Source organism: Triticum dicoccoides, chromosome 5A (assembly GCF_002162155.2).
Source record: "Triticum dicoccoides isolate Atlit2015 ecotype Zavitan chromosome 5A, WEW_v2.0, whole genome shotgun sequence".
Lineage (NCBI taxonomy): Eukaryota > Viridiplantae > Streptophyta > Magnoliopsida > Poales > Poaceae > Triticum > Triticum dicoccoides.
In genome coordinates, this window is record NC_041388.1 from 322,220,293 (window position 1) to 322,232,501 (window position 12,209).

General features: G+C 44.3%; 1 protein-coding gene across 1 annotated transcript in view; it reads right to left on the reverse strand.

Annotated features, from left to right (window-relative positions):
• Positions 1-4,941: 4,941 nt before the first annotated feature.
• Positions 4,942-12,209, reverse strand: part of LOC119301248 (flowering time control protein FPA-like) — a 9,331-nt gene continuing 2,063 nt past the window's right edge. Inside the window, exons 3-6 of the mRNA XM_037578182.1 lie at positions 8,054-9,282; positions 6,616-7,796; positions 6,254-6,514; positions 4,942-5,243 (exon numbers count right to left, since the gene is read on the reverse strand). Coding sequence (XP_037434079.1) covers positions 6,261-6,514; positions 6,616-7,796; positions 8,054-9,282 — 2,664 coding nt within the window. The 3' untranslated portion in view covers positions 4,942-5,243; positions 6,254-6,260. The remainder of the gene's footprint in view (positions 5,244-6,253; positions 6,515-6,615; positions 7,797-8,053; positions 9,283-12,209) is intronic.

Here is a 12,209-nt window from a genome sequence, read left to right on the forward strand (position 1 = left end):
TATTGGGCCTCATGGGCCTAGTGGTGGAAGAGAGGAGGCAGGCCAAGAGGTGGCACGCGCCCCCCTAGCCCAAACCGAATTGGACTAGGGCTAGGGGGCCGGGCCCCCCTTTCCTTCTCTTCTTCCTCTCCTTCCTTCTTCTCCTAATAGGACTAGGAAAGAAGGAAACCTACTCCTACTAGGAGTAGGATTGCCCCCCTTTGGCGTGCCCCTTTGGCCGGCCGGCCTCCTCCTCCCCTCCTATATATACGGGGGAGGGGGGCACCCCATAGACACACAAGTTGATCTTTAGCCGTGTGCGGTGCTCCCTGGACAGTTTTCCACCTTGGTCATATTGTCGTAGTGCTTAGGCGAAGCCCTGCGTCGGTCACTTCATCATCACCGTCACCACACCGTCATGCTGACGAAACTCACCCTCGGCCTCATCTGGATCAAGAGTATGAGGGACGTCACCAAACTGAATGTATGCAGATCGCGGAGGTGCCGTGCGTTCGGTACTTGATCGGTTGGATCGCGAAGACGTTTGACTACATCAACCGCGTTACTAAACGCTTCCATTTTCGGTCTACGATGGTATGTAGACACACTCTCCCCTCTTGTTGCTATGCATCTCCTAGATAGATCTTGCGTGATCGTAGGAGTTTTTTTTGAAATATTGCATTCCCCAACACATCGCGTGGATGCCCAAGAGTAAGACATGGTGGATGGGCTCGGAGTCACCGTTGGCCACATCGGTGTCGTTGTGAGCAGGAGCTAGGCGGCCTTGGATTCGACTGCGATATGTATGCAGTTGCCGTGCCCAGTATAGGGCATCTGTTGGAGAAGTGTGGTGCCCTATTATAGGGCTATTGTTGGAGTAAAAAATCAGGTCATGCAAAATCAACTTTTTGGTGCCCTATCATAGGGAGATACTATTGGAGATGCTCTAAGTCGTCCGTGTATAGTGCAGCTCATGCATACAATATTTCCTTTGCACTGGACAAGTTCTCTAGCTGACCATTAGGGCCATCCACCCGCAGAATGGAAGAAACAAACTAAGAGCATATACGGCCGGGCGCTCCAGACTGGCTTCAAACGTCCGGGCGGATGGCCCGGTCAAAAAAAACCGACCCAAAGGGCTCCTCTTATCGTCCATGAACGTCCGGACTGACCGGCATCCCTCATATTCAGCCTAAATCTGGGGGGGTATGGGGAGGCCCAGGCGCGTCTGTTACGCCGGACCAGAGCTCGAACCCACCATAAATTGCACCAAACCCCCCTACGACCTAGCTTATTCCACGTGTTCCCCTCATGTCTTCTCCCTTCTCCGCGCCGGTCCTCTCCTTACTCCGTTGCCACCATTGTTCCACCGCCGTTATGAGCCCTCAGCTCCGCCCAGGACCGCCACAACAATTCTCGTTGCCGCCGACATCGTCGCCAGCCCAGACGCCACCGCGATACGTCCAACAACTCTCAGAGTGCACCTTGACCTCTATGTGTTCAAGACATTGTTCGACCAGTTATTTGTGATTTAACAATGGAATATGATGGTTCGTTGGACAAGGAATATGGACTGACAGAGCTTGACGAATTATTCAAAATGAGTTCTTCAATTCATCATATTCTAACAAAGAAGCCGAGATGATTATGCTCATGAGCATCCAACGGGAGATGGACCGGGAGGTGGAGCACGTTCTCAACTTCAAGGGCTCTGTCAAAGGGAGAAGAGTTCTGAACTAGGATAGGGTCTCTGGAGCACGGGTGCTCTACAATGACTACTTTGCTCCTGACCCAACTTTCACTGATGAGCCATGGTTTCGTCGTCGTTGTCGCTTGCGCGAACCATTGTTCTTGCGCATTGTGGAGGGGGTGGAGGCACACGATGGCTACTTCAAGTTCACCGGGGAATGTTTCAGACAACTGTTATTCTCTGCTAAGCAGAAGTGCACGGCTGTTCCGAGGGTGCTTGCACTTGGTACTGCTGTTGATGTCGTTGGTGAGATGGTCCGGATACGGGAGAACACATGCCTAAAGACCACTCTGAGGTTTGCCCGCGCCGTGGTGTAGGCGTTTTGAGCATAGTATCTAAGAGAACCAAATGCGCGGGATAAATAAAAGTTGATGGCTATTGGAGAGGCAAGAGGTTTTTCAGGTATGCTCGATTCAATTGATTGCATGCAGTGGTAGTGGAAGAACTACACCAAAGTTTTGTAGGGTATGTACCAATGTCACATAAAAGAGACCACCATCATATTGGAAGCAGTGGCATCACATGACTTACTGATTTGGCATGCTTTTTTGGAATGTCCGGTTCTCGCAATGACATTAATGTGCTTTAGCGATCTCCTGTATTTAGGAGACTTTGCAATGTGGAATAGCCGCCGCGCAACTACACTGTCAACGGCCGCGACTACAACATGGGGTACTACTTGCTAATGGTATCTATCTTCGGTGGGCGGCGTTTGTGAAGAGCATATCTTATTCCCAAGGTAACAAATAAAGCCGATTTGCAACAATGCTGAAAGTAGTTAGGAAGGATGTGGAGAGGGCATTTGGAATGCTTCAAACTTGTTGGGGAATTGTTCGTGGAGCTGCACTGATGTGGGAATCAGAGACTTTGTGGCAGCTGATGACATGTTGTGTCATTTTACTCAATATGATTATCGAGTACAAGGGTGATGGGGTAGTCCAAACCAATAATTTTGAAGCGCTTGGGGAACAAGTCCACATTCCAAAAGATCAAGACACAGATCATGTCAGGTTATGAATTTTCTATAGATGCATTAGAATCTTCAAGATCATCAAGTGCACGCGCAGCTACTCAATAATCTTAAGGGGCATATATTGACCCACAATAGAAACCAGAGAACTAATGTTTGAATTGGGCACCTAAAATAAATTTTATGTTTTTTTTAACACAAAATTTATGTTTGAACTATGTATTTTTCACTACCAACAAATGTTATTTATGTGTGACATTTACGTGCATGATGGGCGTACATGAATTTGCATGAGTTCGAGGGTTTGAATTTGAGTTGTGCATTTGTTTGGCTAACCAAATGAGGGGCCGTCGGATGCTGTCCGTGAACGCATCTGTGGGCATAAGGGAGGGCGGGGATTTGACAAGCCCGGCTATAGACGCTATAGCAACAGGGACGAGTACTTTTTTTTTTAACAATAACAAGAGGGACGAGTACTTATTCATGTTGCTTTTTTATAAGGTAAGATAGCAACCGTGAGTTTTCTTAAACACATCAAAAAGGTAAGGATGGAAGGTAGTGGTGCTAACAGCTCGGCTGGAACAGTGCAGATCAAGAAACAAAATGCGTACTATCGTAACCAAGCGCGGTCGTGCTCTAGGTTTGTTTACCAACACATACCGAATTAAGCAGCTTTTTCGAGAATCAAATTAAGCGTCTGGAATGATTATTATTAACATCTTCCAACCAAAAAAGCACACTAGGTGACATATTCCTGGATGGCTCAAACACGATGCTACAAGTGTTACGCAGCTGCAGCTCTTGTTGGAAAAGAAAAGACATGACGATCGATGCCGATGATCTGTTGCACCATCCTGCCTGCCCATTCGGAGGAACGCAGGCACGCACGCGCTGGTAGCCTGGTACGATGGGGCTTGGTGGAGGTCATCGCTTTTTGCTCGCATTACGAGAAAGGTTGTCACATCCACTGCCCTTTTCCGTGACAGGGCCCAACTCGGCTCTCGGGGTTTCAATTTGGTGCGACCGATGATACTGTCCCCTCGACCATTTCTCTTTTGAGAAGAAAAAGGGCAGACAGATCCCAGACGGCATGGCCCATGCGAACCAGCCAGCAAAGACAGGTCAGTAGTCAAACCCTATCAGGGTACACGGTTCCCGCCAGATTCCGCTTAAGGGCCTCTTTGATTCATAGGATTGCAAAAACACAGGAATAGGGAAAACGTAGGATTGAAATGACATGTCCATTAGATCCCTATAGGATTTGAGTTTGTTTGATTGTGTTACGGAAAAAACAAAGGATTTCTTTCAAGAGGTTGGAGTGGATGTTGGAATTCCTGTAAAATGTAGTACAAATGAATCCTTAGAAAAAAATCCTACAAGATTCAATCCTACGAATCAAACAACCAACGTAGGAAAAATTCCTAAGGATTCTAATCCTTCAAAGATCCTATGAAAATCCTTTGAATCAAAGAGACCCTAAACCTAAACAAGAGGAAGAGAAGACGCTGTTGCCAGCGCGGGGCTCCAATACGTTCGACGACATGAATGAAGAAAAGGGGAAAGGATGGGTGGAATGGAACCTGCAAGCATCAGCGCACCACCTGGGTCGTCCGTACGAAGCTGTCTTGCTTTCACTAAACAAAGCATGATGATTCGAATCAAATTAGATAAAGATCAAAGCGCTAAAGGTACATCGTTGGGTTCGAGACCAGTGGAATAAAATCTGCTGCAATGCCATGCTCTGAGCTCTGACCCCCTGAGAACTTTTGACAAGCCGAAGGCTTTCAACAGCCAGCCCAAGCCACGCTCTTCAGCAGACAGGCAATGTGATAACGCTGGTGAACCCAAAGGCACGAATCTGACACCATAAATCTGATGGGATCACTTTTCTCACAGTATCATGGATAGTGCACATGAACAATTTAACAGATTCAGCATTCAGGTTAACAAGGCAGTATCAATTCCATGTTTGGCATACGGAATGACGCTGCAAGGCAAGGAAACCGGTATTATGCGACGCAGTTCTTCACCTCACCTGCCCAAAAAATGCACAGGATCCTTTGTCCCGCAGAGAAATGTAAGACGAGGAGCCCAAAATAACATCACAGTAAATTTTTTATCTTGGAAGGCATGGACAATCCATATCAACACAACAGGAGACTTTCATCCCACTAGTCGGTTACTAAGCACAGGAAAAATTAAGTAAATCAAAGCAATGCAGCACAGATCACAGGCTTAGGACTGGGAGTGAGCTTCAACACTGATAATACAAGCCATTTCAACACAAGATCTGGAACTAAATAAACTTAGTGCATATATCCAGTTAAAGAGGTGTGAAACAGACTAAAGGAAAAGCATACGGAAATTCCAGAGCTAGGGCTGTCACTTTAGACAAGGAGAAAAGGGTGGATTCAGATAGCAACTAATAGCCCTCCATTGGTGCAACCAAAATGAGGTGCCGGTAAACCAAGATCCCAACAGCACTTTCAGGCTATTTGGTGCGATGACGCCATATGATCCTTGCGCGCCAACATTCGCAATGACCTGCCACCAAAGGTAAATGAAGCAGTGGTGATTGCTGCGAGTAAAATCATTTTACACTTCACTAATGTTAAACAAAATGCTGGGAAAGTAAAGGTTTAGAACATGGGGATTAACATAATTTGTATTCATATAGCATGAGCTCTTCTAGCACGATGCGACGAGGACAGGTCACCTGGTCAACTCTTCTACGTGGTTTTACAAGTAATGAGTAAATGATTTCCTGCATAGCAGGCTCACTACTATAAAAAGGCATAGCTTTGCATGCTCAAGTTCTCAACTACGACCATGCCTACAGTCAGACCTAAGTCATTTCCTATCCTTGAACAAATGACCGACCCCTGATTATGAGGATAGTGCCTCTATTACCATGGACGTATATGACCGGTAGTTCTATCGCACAGGCGATATCTGTTTTCTCGCATTGTGTACTAGACGAAGGGCTTATGAATCAGCACACTGTTTGCAAAATGTGTTGACAAAGACGCAAATTTTACTATTAGGATTACTATGATGTCTCACCAGATGTTAAGCTTCTGACCAAAACTACTCCATAAACATGAGTGAGCACATAAAGATGCATCAATTGGCCACTGGAAATGCTCTGTGAACTTGTGTAACAAAAACATAATACACCTCGAGATCTCACAGGTCCAATGGACCAAATGACATACTGCTTCTTGAGCAAATCAGTTTCCCTTGTTGCCTAACATGGCAAGGTTCTGACTAAAATCCTTTCTAGTAGGTGAAACAGCATGGCCAGATTTTATACCAGCAAACAAAGAGAAAAATAGATAAAGGCGATACCGTCAATAATAATTTAACTATAAGGGAACATTTTATAAATTTCACCGATAAACTAAATAAGAGTTTCAACTAGAGAATATACAAACCAGCCCAACTGGAAACCTAAAATGCACTAGTATAAATAGGGTATTAATAGATTAATTATGTATTCTTAGTGGAAATGGTACAGAAAAGGCGAAAAGCATATATTTCTGGGAAGCAGTTACCTTGGTTCTATTGCTGGCCACCAGGTTTTGATTGTTTATGTATCTGCTGAAGCAGTGTTGCTGCCAACTGCAATGTTGCTTGAAGGCGTTTTTGAGGATCTCCGTCAAGGTCTTCCTGGGCAGACAGCTGCTGGCCCATCTGCTGGGCAGAAGGAAGCAAAGTTTGCATTGACGCACCGCTAGAAGTAGTAAGCTGCTGAAAGGGGGGAGGGCCTGCCGGAAGTGGGGGAACAAATGACCCCAAAGGCACGGAAGAATGAGCTGCACTCACGAAAACATGCATAGGTGGTAAATGCAAAGTCGTGTGACAAGAGAAATATCATTGGCTAGAAGCATAACGTGTGGGTTTGATGGTAGTGAACCTTGTATTGGCGGCGGATGGGCCTGTAATTGCGATGGGACAGACGGTGGAACCGGTAGCTGCGAGTTGTGGACAGGGATTGAACCTGAGCTATCTGGCATCACTGAAGCATGATTAGCATTCTGTATGAATCGACCTGAGCTGTCTGGCATCACTGAAGCATGCTCACGTGGATTATAGTTCTGTATGAATCCTGATTGTCTGTTTGAGCTGCCTACTGGGAAGCCAGCTTCTACGCCTCGTTGGTTTTGTTGTGCAAGAAGAGTAGCCAGCTGTGCAAGTTGCACCGGTGGGAGCGATACTGGGGCAGATGGAGTTTGTTGAGGTCTAACTACCTGCTGCGATGGAGGTTGAGGTGGTTTCATAGAAGTTAAGGACATGTTTGACGCTTCACCTGGTGCATACCCTGATGGTGTGCCTTTTGGTATTCCCTGAGTAGCAAATGAGTACGGCTCTGATGTCCTATCATTTTGTGTATGTGAGACTGCACTTGCAGCCAAAGAATTGAAATTACCGGAACCTGGACTTGGGCCATTATTATTGGACCATCCTGAGGGCCACAAATTTGGGAATTGCTGGTGCTGGCCTTGTGCCGTTTCCCTGCGGGAGTCTGGTGCTGGCATTTGTTGAGGTAACTGAGAGGCCAGATATGGAGAAGCATTCGCAAACTTGTAAGGTGGAATAAAATCTGCACTTGCAGGAGTATAGACTCCAGTAGATGGCTGGAGATAATCTGGACCCTGAGGAACTGTCCTCGTATCTGGAGGGTTGAGTCTTCTCAATGCATCTTGGTCCTCATGACTACTCACATCAGTGTTCAGATAACTCGCAAAAGATGTAGGCATTTTCTCCGATGCTTCTGGTTGACGATTTGCAGAGGTCAGGTCTGGATTTGCCTGCTGAAACTTCAGAATGACTCCAGATATGCTCACTTTTCCTGGCACCCTAAGTACATGTTCAGAAAAGTCTGACGGTGGAACAAGAAACAAGGTGCTCCTTTCTCCAAGTTTACAAACTGCAGCACGCTGCTTATCACCAAGGTAGTTCATGAAATCATTATAAGCTGCCATGTCAGCATCATTTTCTGGGACAAAAAATACCACCCAACTGCTAGCAGCTTCATAGTAATGTTTAGAAAGCATCTCCAAGTTTGTCCTAGCAGTGCAGTCCAGAAAGTCAGGCCTGAAAAACAGGAAATCATCAGGTTGACTATCAGAAAAGAATTAGACTTGTGGTTGAATGAGAGATACTGAAATATAGAACAAGTTGAAGAGAACAAATATCGAAGTGAACTACATACTCCCTCGGTTCATTTATATAAGGTGTAAACTTATATCTTTGTTAAGAAACAATTATGATGATGAGAAAATTCAATGGAAGAGATGTTGTGTTAAATACTGCACTTCAGAAAAAAAGGGCAAAAAAATATCCAAACTTACAGCATGAAGTTAAGGACCTTCCCGACAGGGAAGCACCGAGCTCGGCAGATTGGTGTGCCCCCCTTTGCTATTGTGCCATTCCAGCTCCACTCTTCTTTAGGAAGAAGAGGTCCATGATGTTCAGGAGTTGATCTGTCCACTTCCCTTGCATGCATAGCAAAACTATTTTGGGAACGCCACGGTTCATGGTTATCAACAGGTGGGTTTGGATTCCTTAAAGGTTCAATGTAATTTCTACCATGCGCCAGGGGAGGTTCATAGGTTATGGGGTGTGCATCATCTTCCCGCAGATCACGGAAGGGCCTCCTTGGGTAGCCAGAGTCAACATGCCCTCGATCAAATTCAGAGAAAGGATATTCGGGAAGTTCAGCATCATGCAATTCACCAGTCCTCAGCTTCTTTGACAATGGGTATGAATGATCATCTGCATCCCAAGAATCTTCCAATGGGAAGGGTCTTCGAGGTCGCTCAAAAGGAATACTGTGCCATGGTGTTTCAACCCTAACGGTAGGGCTACTTCTGTGTTGTTCATATATGTCTTCAGACATCCTTCTCTCTGGACCCAACCCTCGCATCCTAAAAGGTTCAAAATTAGAAACATGACCAGACTCTATTTGAGGTCCGCGTCGAAGATAATTATCCCTGCTGAAGCCCACATCATCAGCATCTCTCAGTAACCTTTCAGGGCCGGCACGCAGTGATGACATGCGGAGATCTCTCGGAGGACTATCAAAACGCCTTGGCCTAGTAAAGGCCTCAAAATCTTGGTCTTCAAATATAGACCTAGACCGAACACTACGGTTTATGTGGGGGGAATACGGGGCAACGGACGAACATCTTCCAACTTCTGCTGCAACCCCTTCATTACGAGAAAAGCATATGCTTACTCTTGGGTTATTGAAAAGCCTCCCCTGAAGTGCTTCTTTTGCCCTGCATGCCGCTGTAATGGTAGTGTACTTAACAAATCCATAGGTGCGGCCTGGGAATGTTGTTATCTTGACAATCTCGCCAAAAGGAGAGAAGGCTTCCCACAGAGCTGCTTCATCTGCCTTTAGACCAGCAGGAAAACCTATCCATAAAACCTCACTAGGTTCTGTAGACTTATTTCTTTTAGATTTATCAACTGATTTTTCAGGGCTTGTTTGGTGTTTTCTTCCATGTTCAATAAAATGTCTCTCATCAGAAGATTGTGCATGTCTGTCATCCACATAGCTACCTGAAGACTTATCCTGTAAATTCAAATACTTCAGGTAACCTGTCACCACTAGATATACGGAACAGCATAATAAAGATAATGAGGGATACGGTGATACCAATACAAGGCTTTAAAGTAAGCAGACAGACAGAATCATAAGTTTAATTAGTCCTGATCATTAAGTGTTAAGTTAAACGAGACAGAACAACCGGCCAGGTAGACTTCCCATGGCAATAAACACAACTCAACTGGCTATAATCATAACTTATATTAGTACCAAGAACTACTTAGAAATGGGTCTCTTGGCTCTTCTAGAGCACAACACAACTTCCTTAAATGGTGAGACTAAGAAATAACCTCAGTTCGGAAGCAAGTCCAATCAGATAACTTCCCAAGTACTCTGATGTAGATTGTGAGCCAATTTCCTATTTTCGGAAACAAAAACTTGCCCTTTAGACCAAGGAGTGACATGTTCACGAATGATTGGAAGCTATAGAGCTACTTAAGCCAGGCCAATGGGGAACAGTCATTCCCTCTGGAACGTAAGGATCAAAACATTCTGCACCCCATGCTGATTTAGAGCTACTACTTTTCCAGTTAGTCAATAAGGATCGGACACCCATATCCCAGAGCATACAAACCCGTTGCACAAAATGTGCCAAAGCCAAAAGCAAACCACCCTCGCAAGAACTAAATGAATGCTAGAGATCTTGGGCAAGTCCAAAGAATAATTTTCCTTCCAGTCATCAGAGTATTTCAGGACAGATAATACTCAGCCAATGTGTACATCCTCGATACTGGAAAGTCTCAGCAGATTTCAATTTATACTTAATATAAAACAACTTCTATAAACTACTCAAGCCTACAATAAACTATACTTCTGGTTTTGTTTGCCCGCGATCTGGCAGAACAGACATGTGTAATGGTATTTTATCAGATATTATGAGTGAATTGTAGAAATTCCAATGTGTTTGTGGCACGAGTTAGCGAAGACCCCAGGCACTCACATAACCACAATTATTTTCTGAGCGTTGCACATAATCCAAGATACTGTGGCTCAAATGTTGCACAGAAAGCACTGGACATTTGAACAGAAGAAGCTCCTGGCAAGCTGCAATGAAAGAAGTGGTCAAAGATGGTGTGTGTGTGTGTGTGTGTGTGTGTGTGTGACAGGGAGCAAGGAGATCTTGGTTTGTAACCAATTACACATGGTTTCATTAAACATTTTGCTAAAAACATTGGACCATGCACACTTGCTTGTATAGCCGAGGTTTTCTGTGACTTGTGCTGCTATATTTGGTTTCTTTTGAATTTACTTTAATAATTTTGGAGAAGAAAGAAAAAAAGTTGCACAGCAATAGCAGTTCGTGCTCTGGCAACCAATACAGCTTCCCTTCCGTCTAGCCACCATTATCCACAGTTCTCAATCTTTAGGTTTTGATTCCCCATTGGAACATATGAGAAACTTTGACATAATAGATAAATTAGCATTCAGCTCTTCACTCTCCCCTCCCTCTCTTATGGCCTAGTGCTTAGGCACAAAATAGGACATGGTTACAGAGTCATCAGCTGCGCATGGCTTACTTATTGTATTTACCTGTCAGCTATCTTTCAGTGTTTTTTGAATGTATGCATATACCTACAAAAAAACAGGGAACTGTACCCTATCAGTATCCCCATTCCAGTATCTCATGTTAGTGCTTAGGTTGGCATTTTTATTCCTCCCGTAGATTAGCAGAAATTAGTTCACCTGCAGTCTATTACTTTCTTGTTTCTTAATGCTATTTTTAATTCGAGACTCAAGCTCATTAATTTGGAGTCACTGTGATGAGTCATGACAAACAATCCTGCACTCCTCGTCCAGGCAAGGTAGTTCTTTGTTTCCTACAGGAACTGGGCAAGTCAAAAGAGCTGGGGTGGTGAAGCTGGTGAGGTACACCAGGATGATTTTGCAATGTTATTAATATGTCAACAGGAACAGGTACTCATTTGTCTCCAAATAATTAAGCCAAGGAGCTGCTTCATCTATTGTGATTATAGCAGGATGACTGTGTTACCATGTCCTGAAAATGATTATATCATCAGTTATGAATTGGGGCACAGTAATCAAAACATTATGTACATGTGGACATTCCAATCAACCTCCCACATGCCTGTGATTATATCCAGCCTATTTGGCTAGTTACAACGCTTACCGGCTAATTATACAAATACATTGGAGACAGAAGACCACCTGTTCTAGTCTAATCGGACAAATTTTAGAACAGCACTTATCCATGACTAGTCAATGATGTAACTAACAGTATACGCCTGGTGGTAAGGCCACCTTTTTTCTTCTTCAACTGAAAAGATCTTCCATACAAACATGTCGTCATAGAAATGCAAGACCTATGCACATACTGCTATCGGATCAACAAGCTAGATTGGTCTGTCAAAAGCCGCACCTATGCCCATACCCTTTCTGATTATTTTGACCTTGTATTATCTGATAAGACCATAAGCATGTACGTGAGGTTGTAGAAGAGATAGCTTGGAATACTCAATGCTGTCAAGCAACTACTTCAACCAAAATTGTAGCCTTCTGTTTTCCATTTGGAACAAAGCTGACCACATAAAGCACAACTATGGTGCTATAAACATATGTTACATCACTGTGAATATAACATAGAAAGAACTTGTCATGGGCGCACATCACTTTTGGATCATTGGTTTTTAACTAGGAATCCATTGATGAAGCTACAAAAAAACAGATCGAGGCAACCTCACATTGATGCTGAATGAGCTGGAGCTGACATACACTTCTATCATCTAGCTGAACCTTTTGGCCAGTATTGGCATAAGGTGGAATCATAGATGGTGTCTATGTCAGATAATGAAGATCATCACATGTAACTACCCAAGAAGCTTGATTGATTGATCAGCCTAGCAGTCTGTTCGGTAGCGGAAACTGTGCATCATATT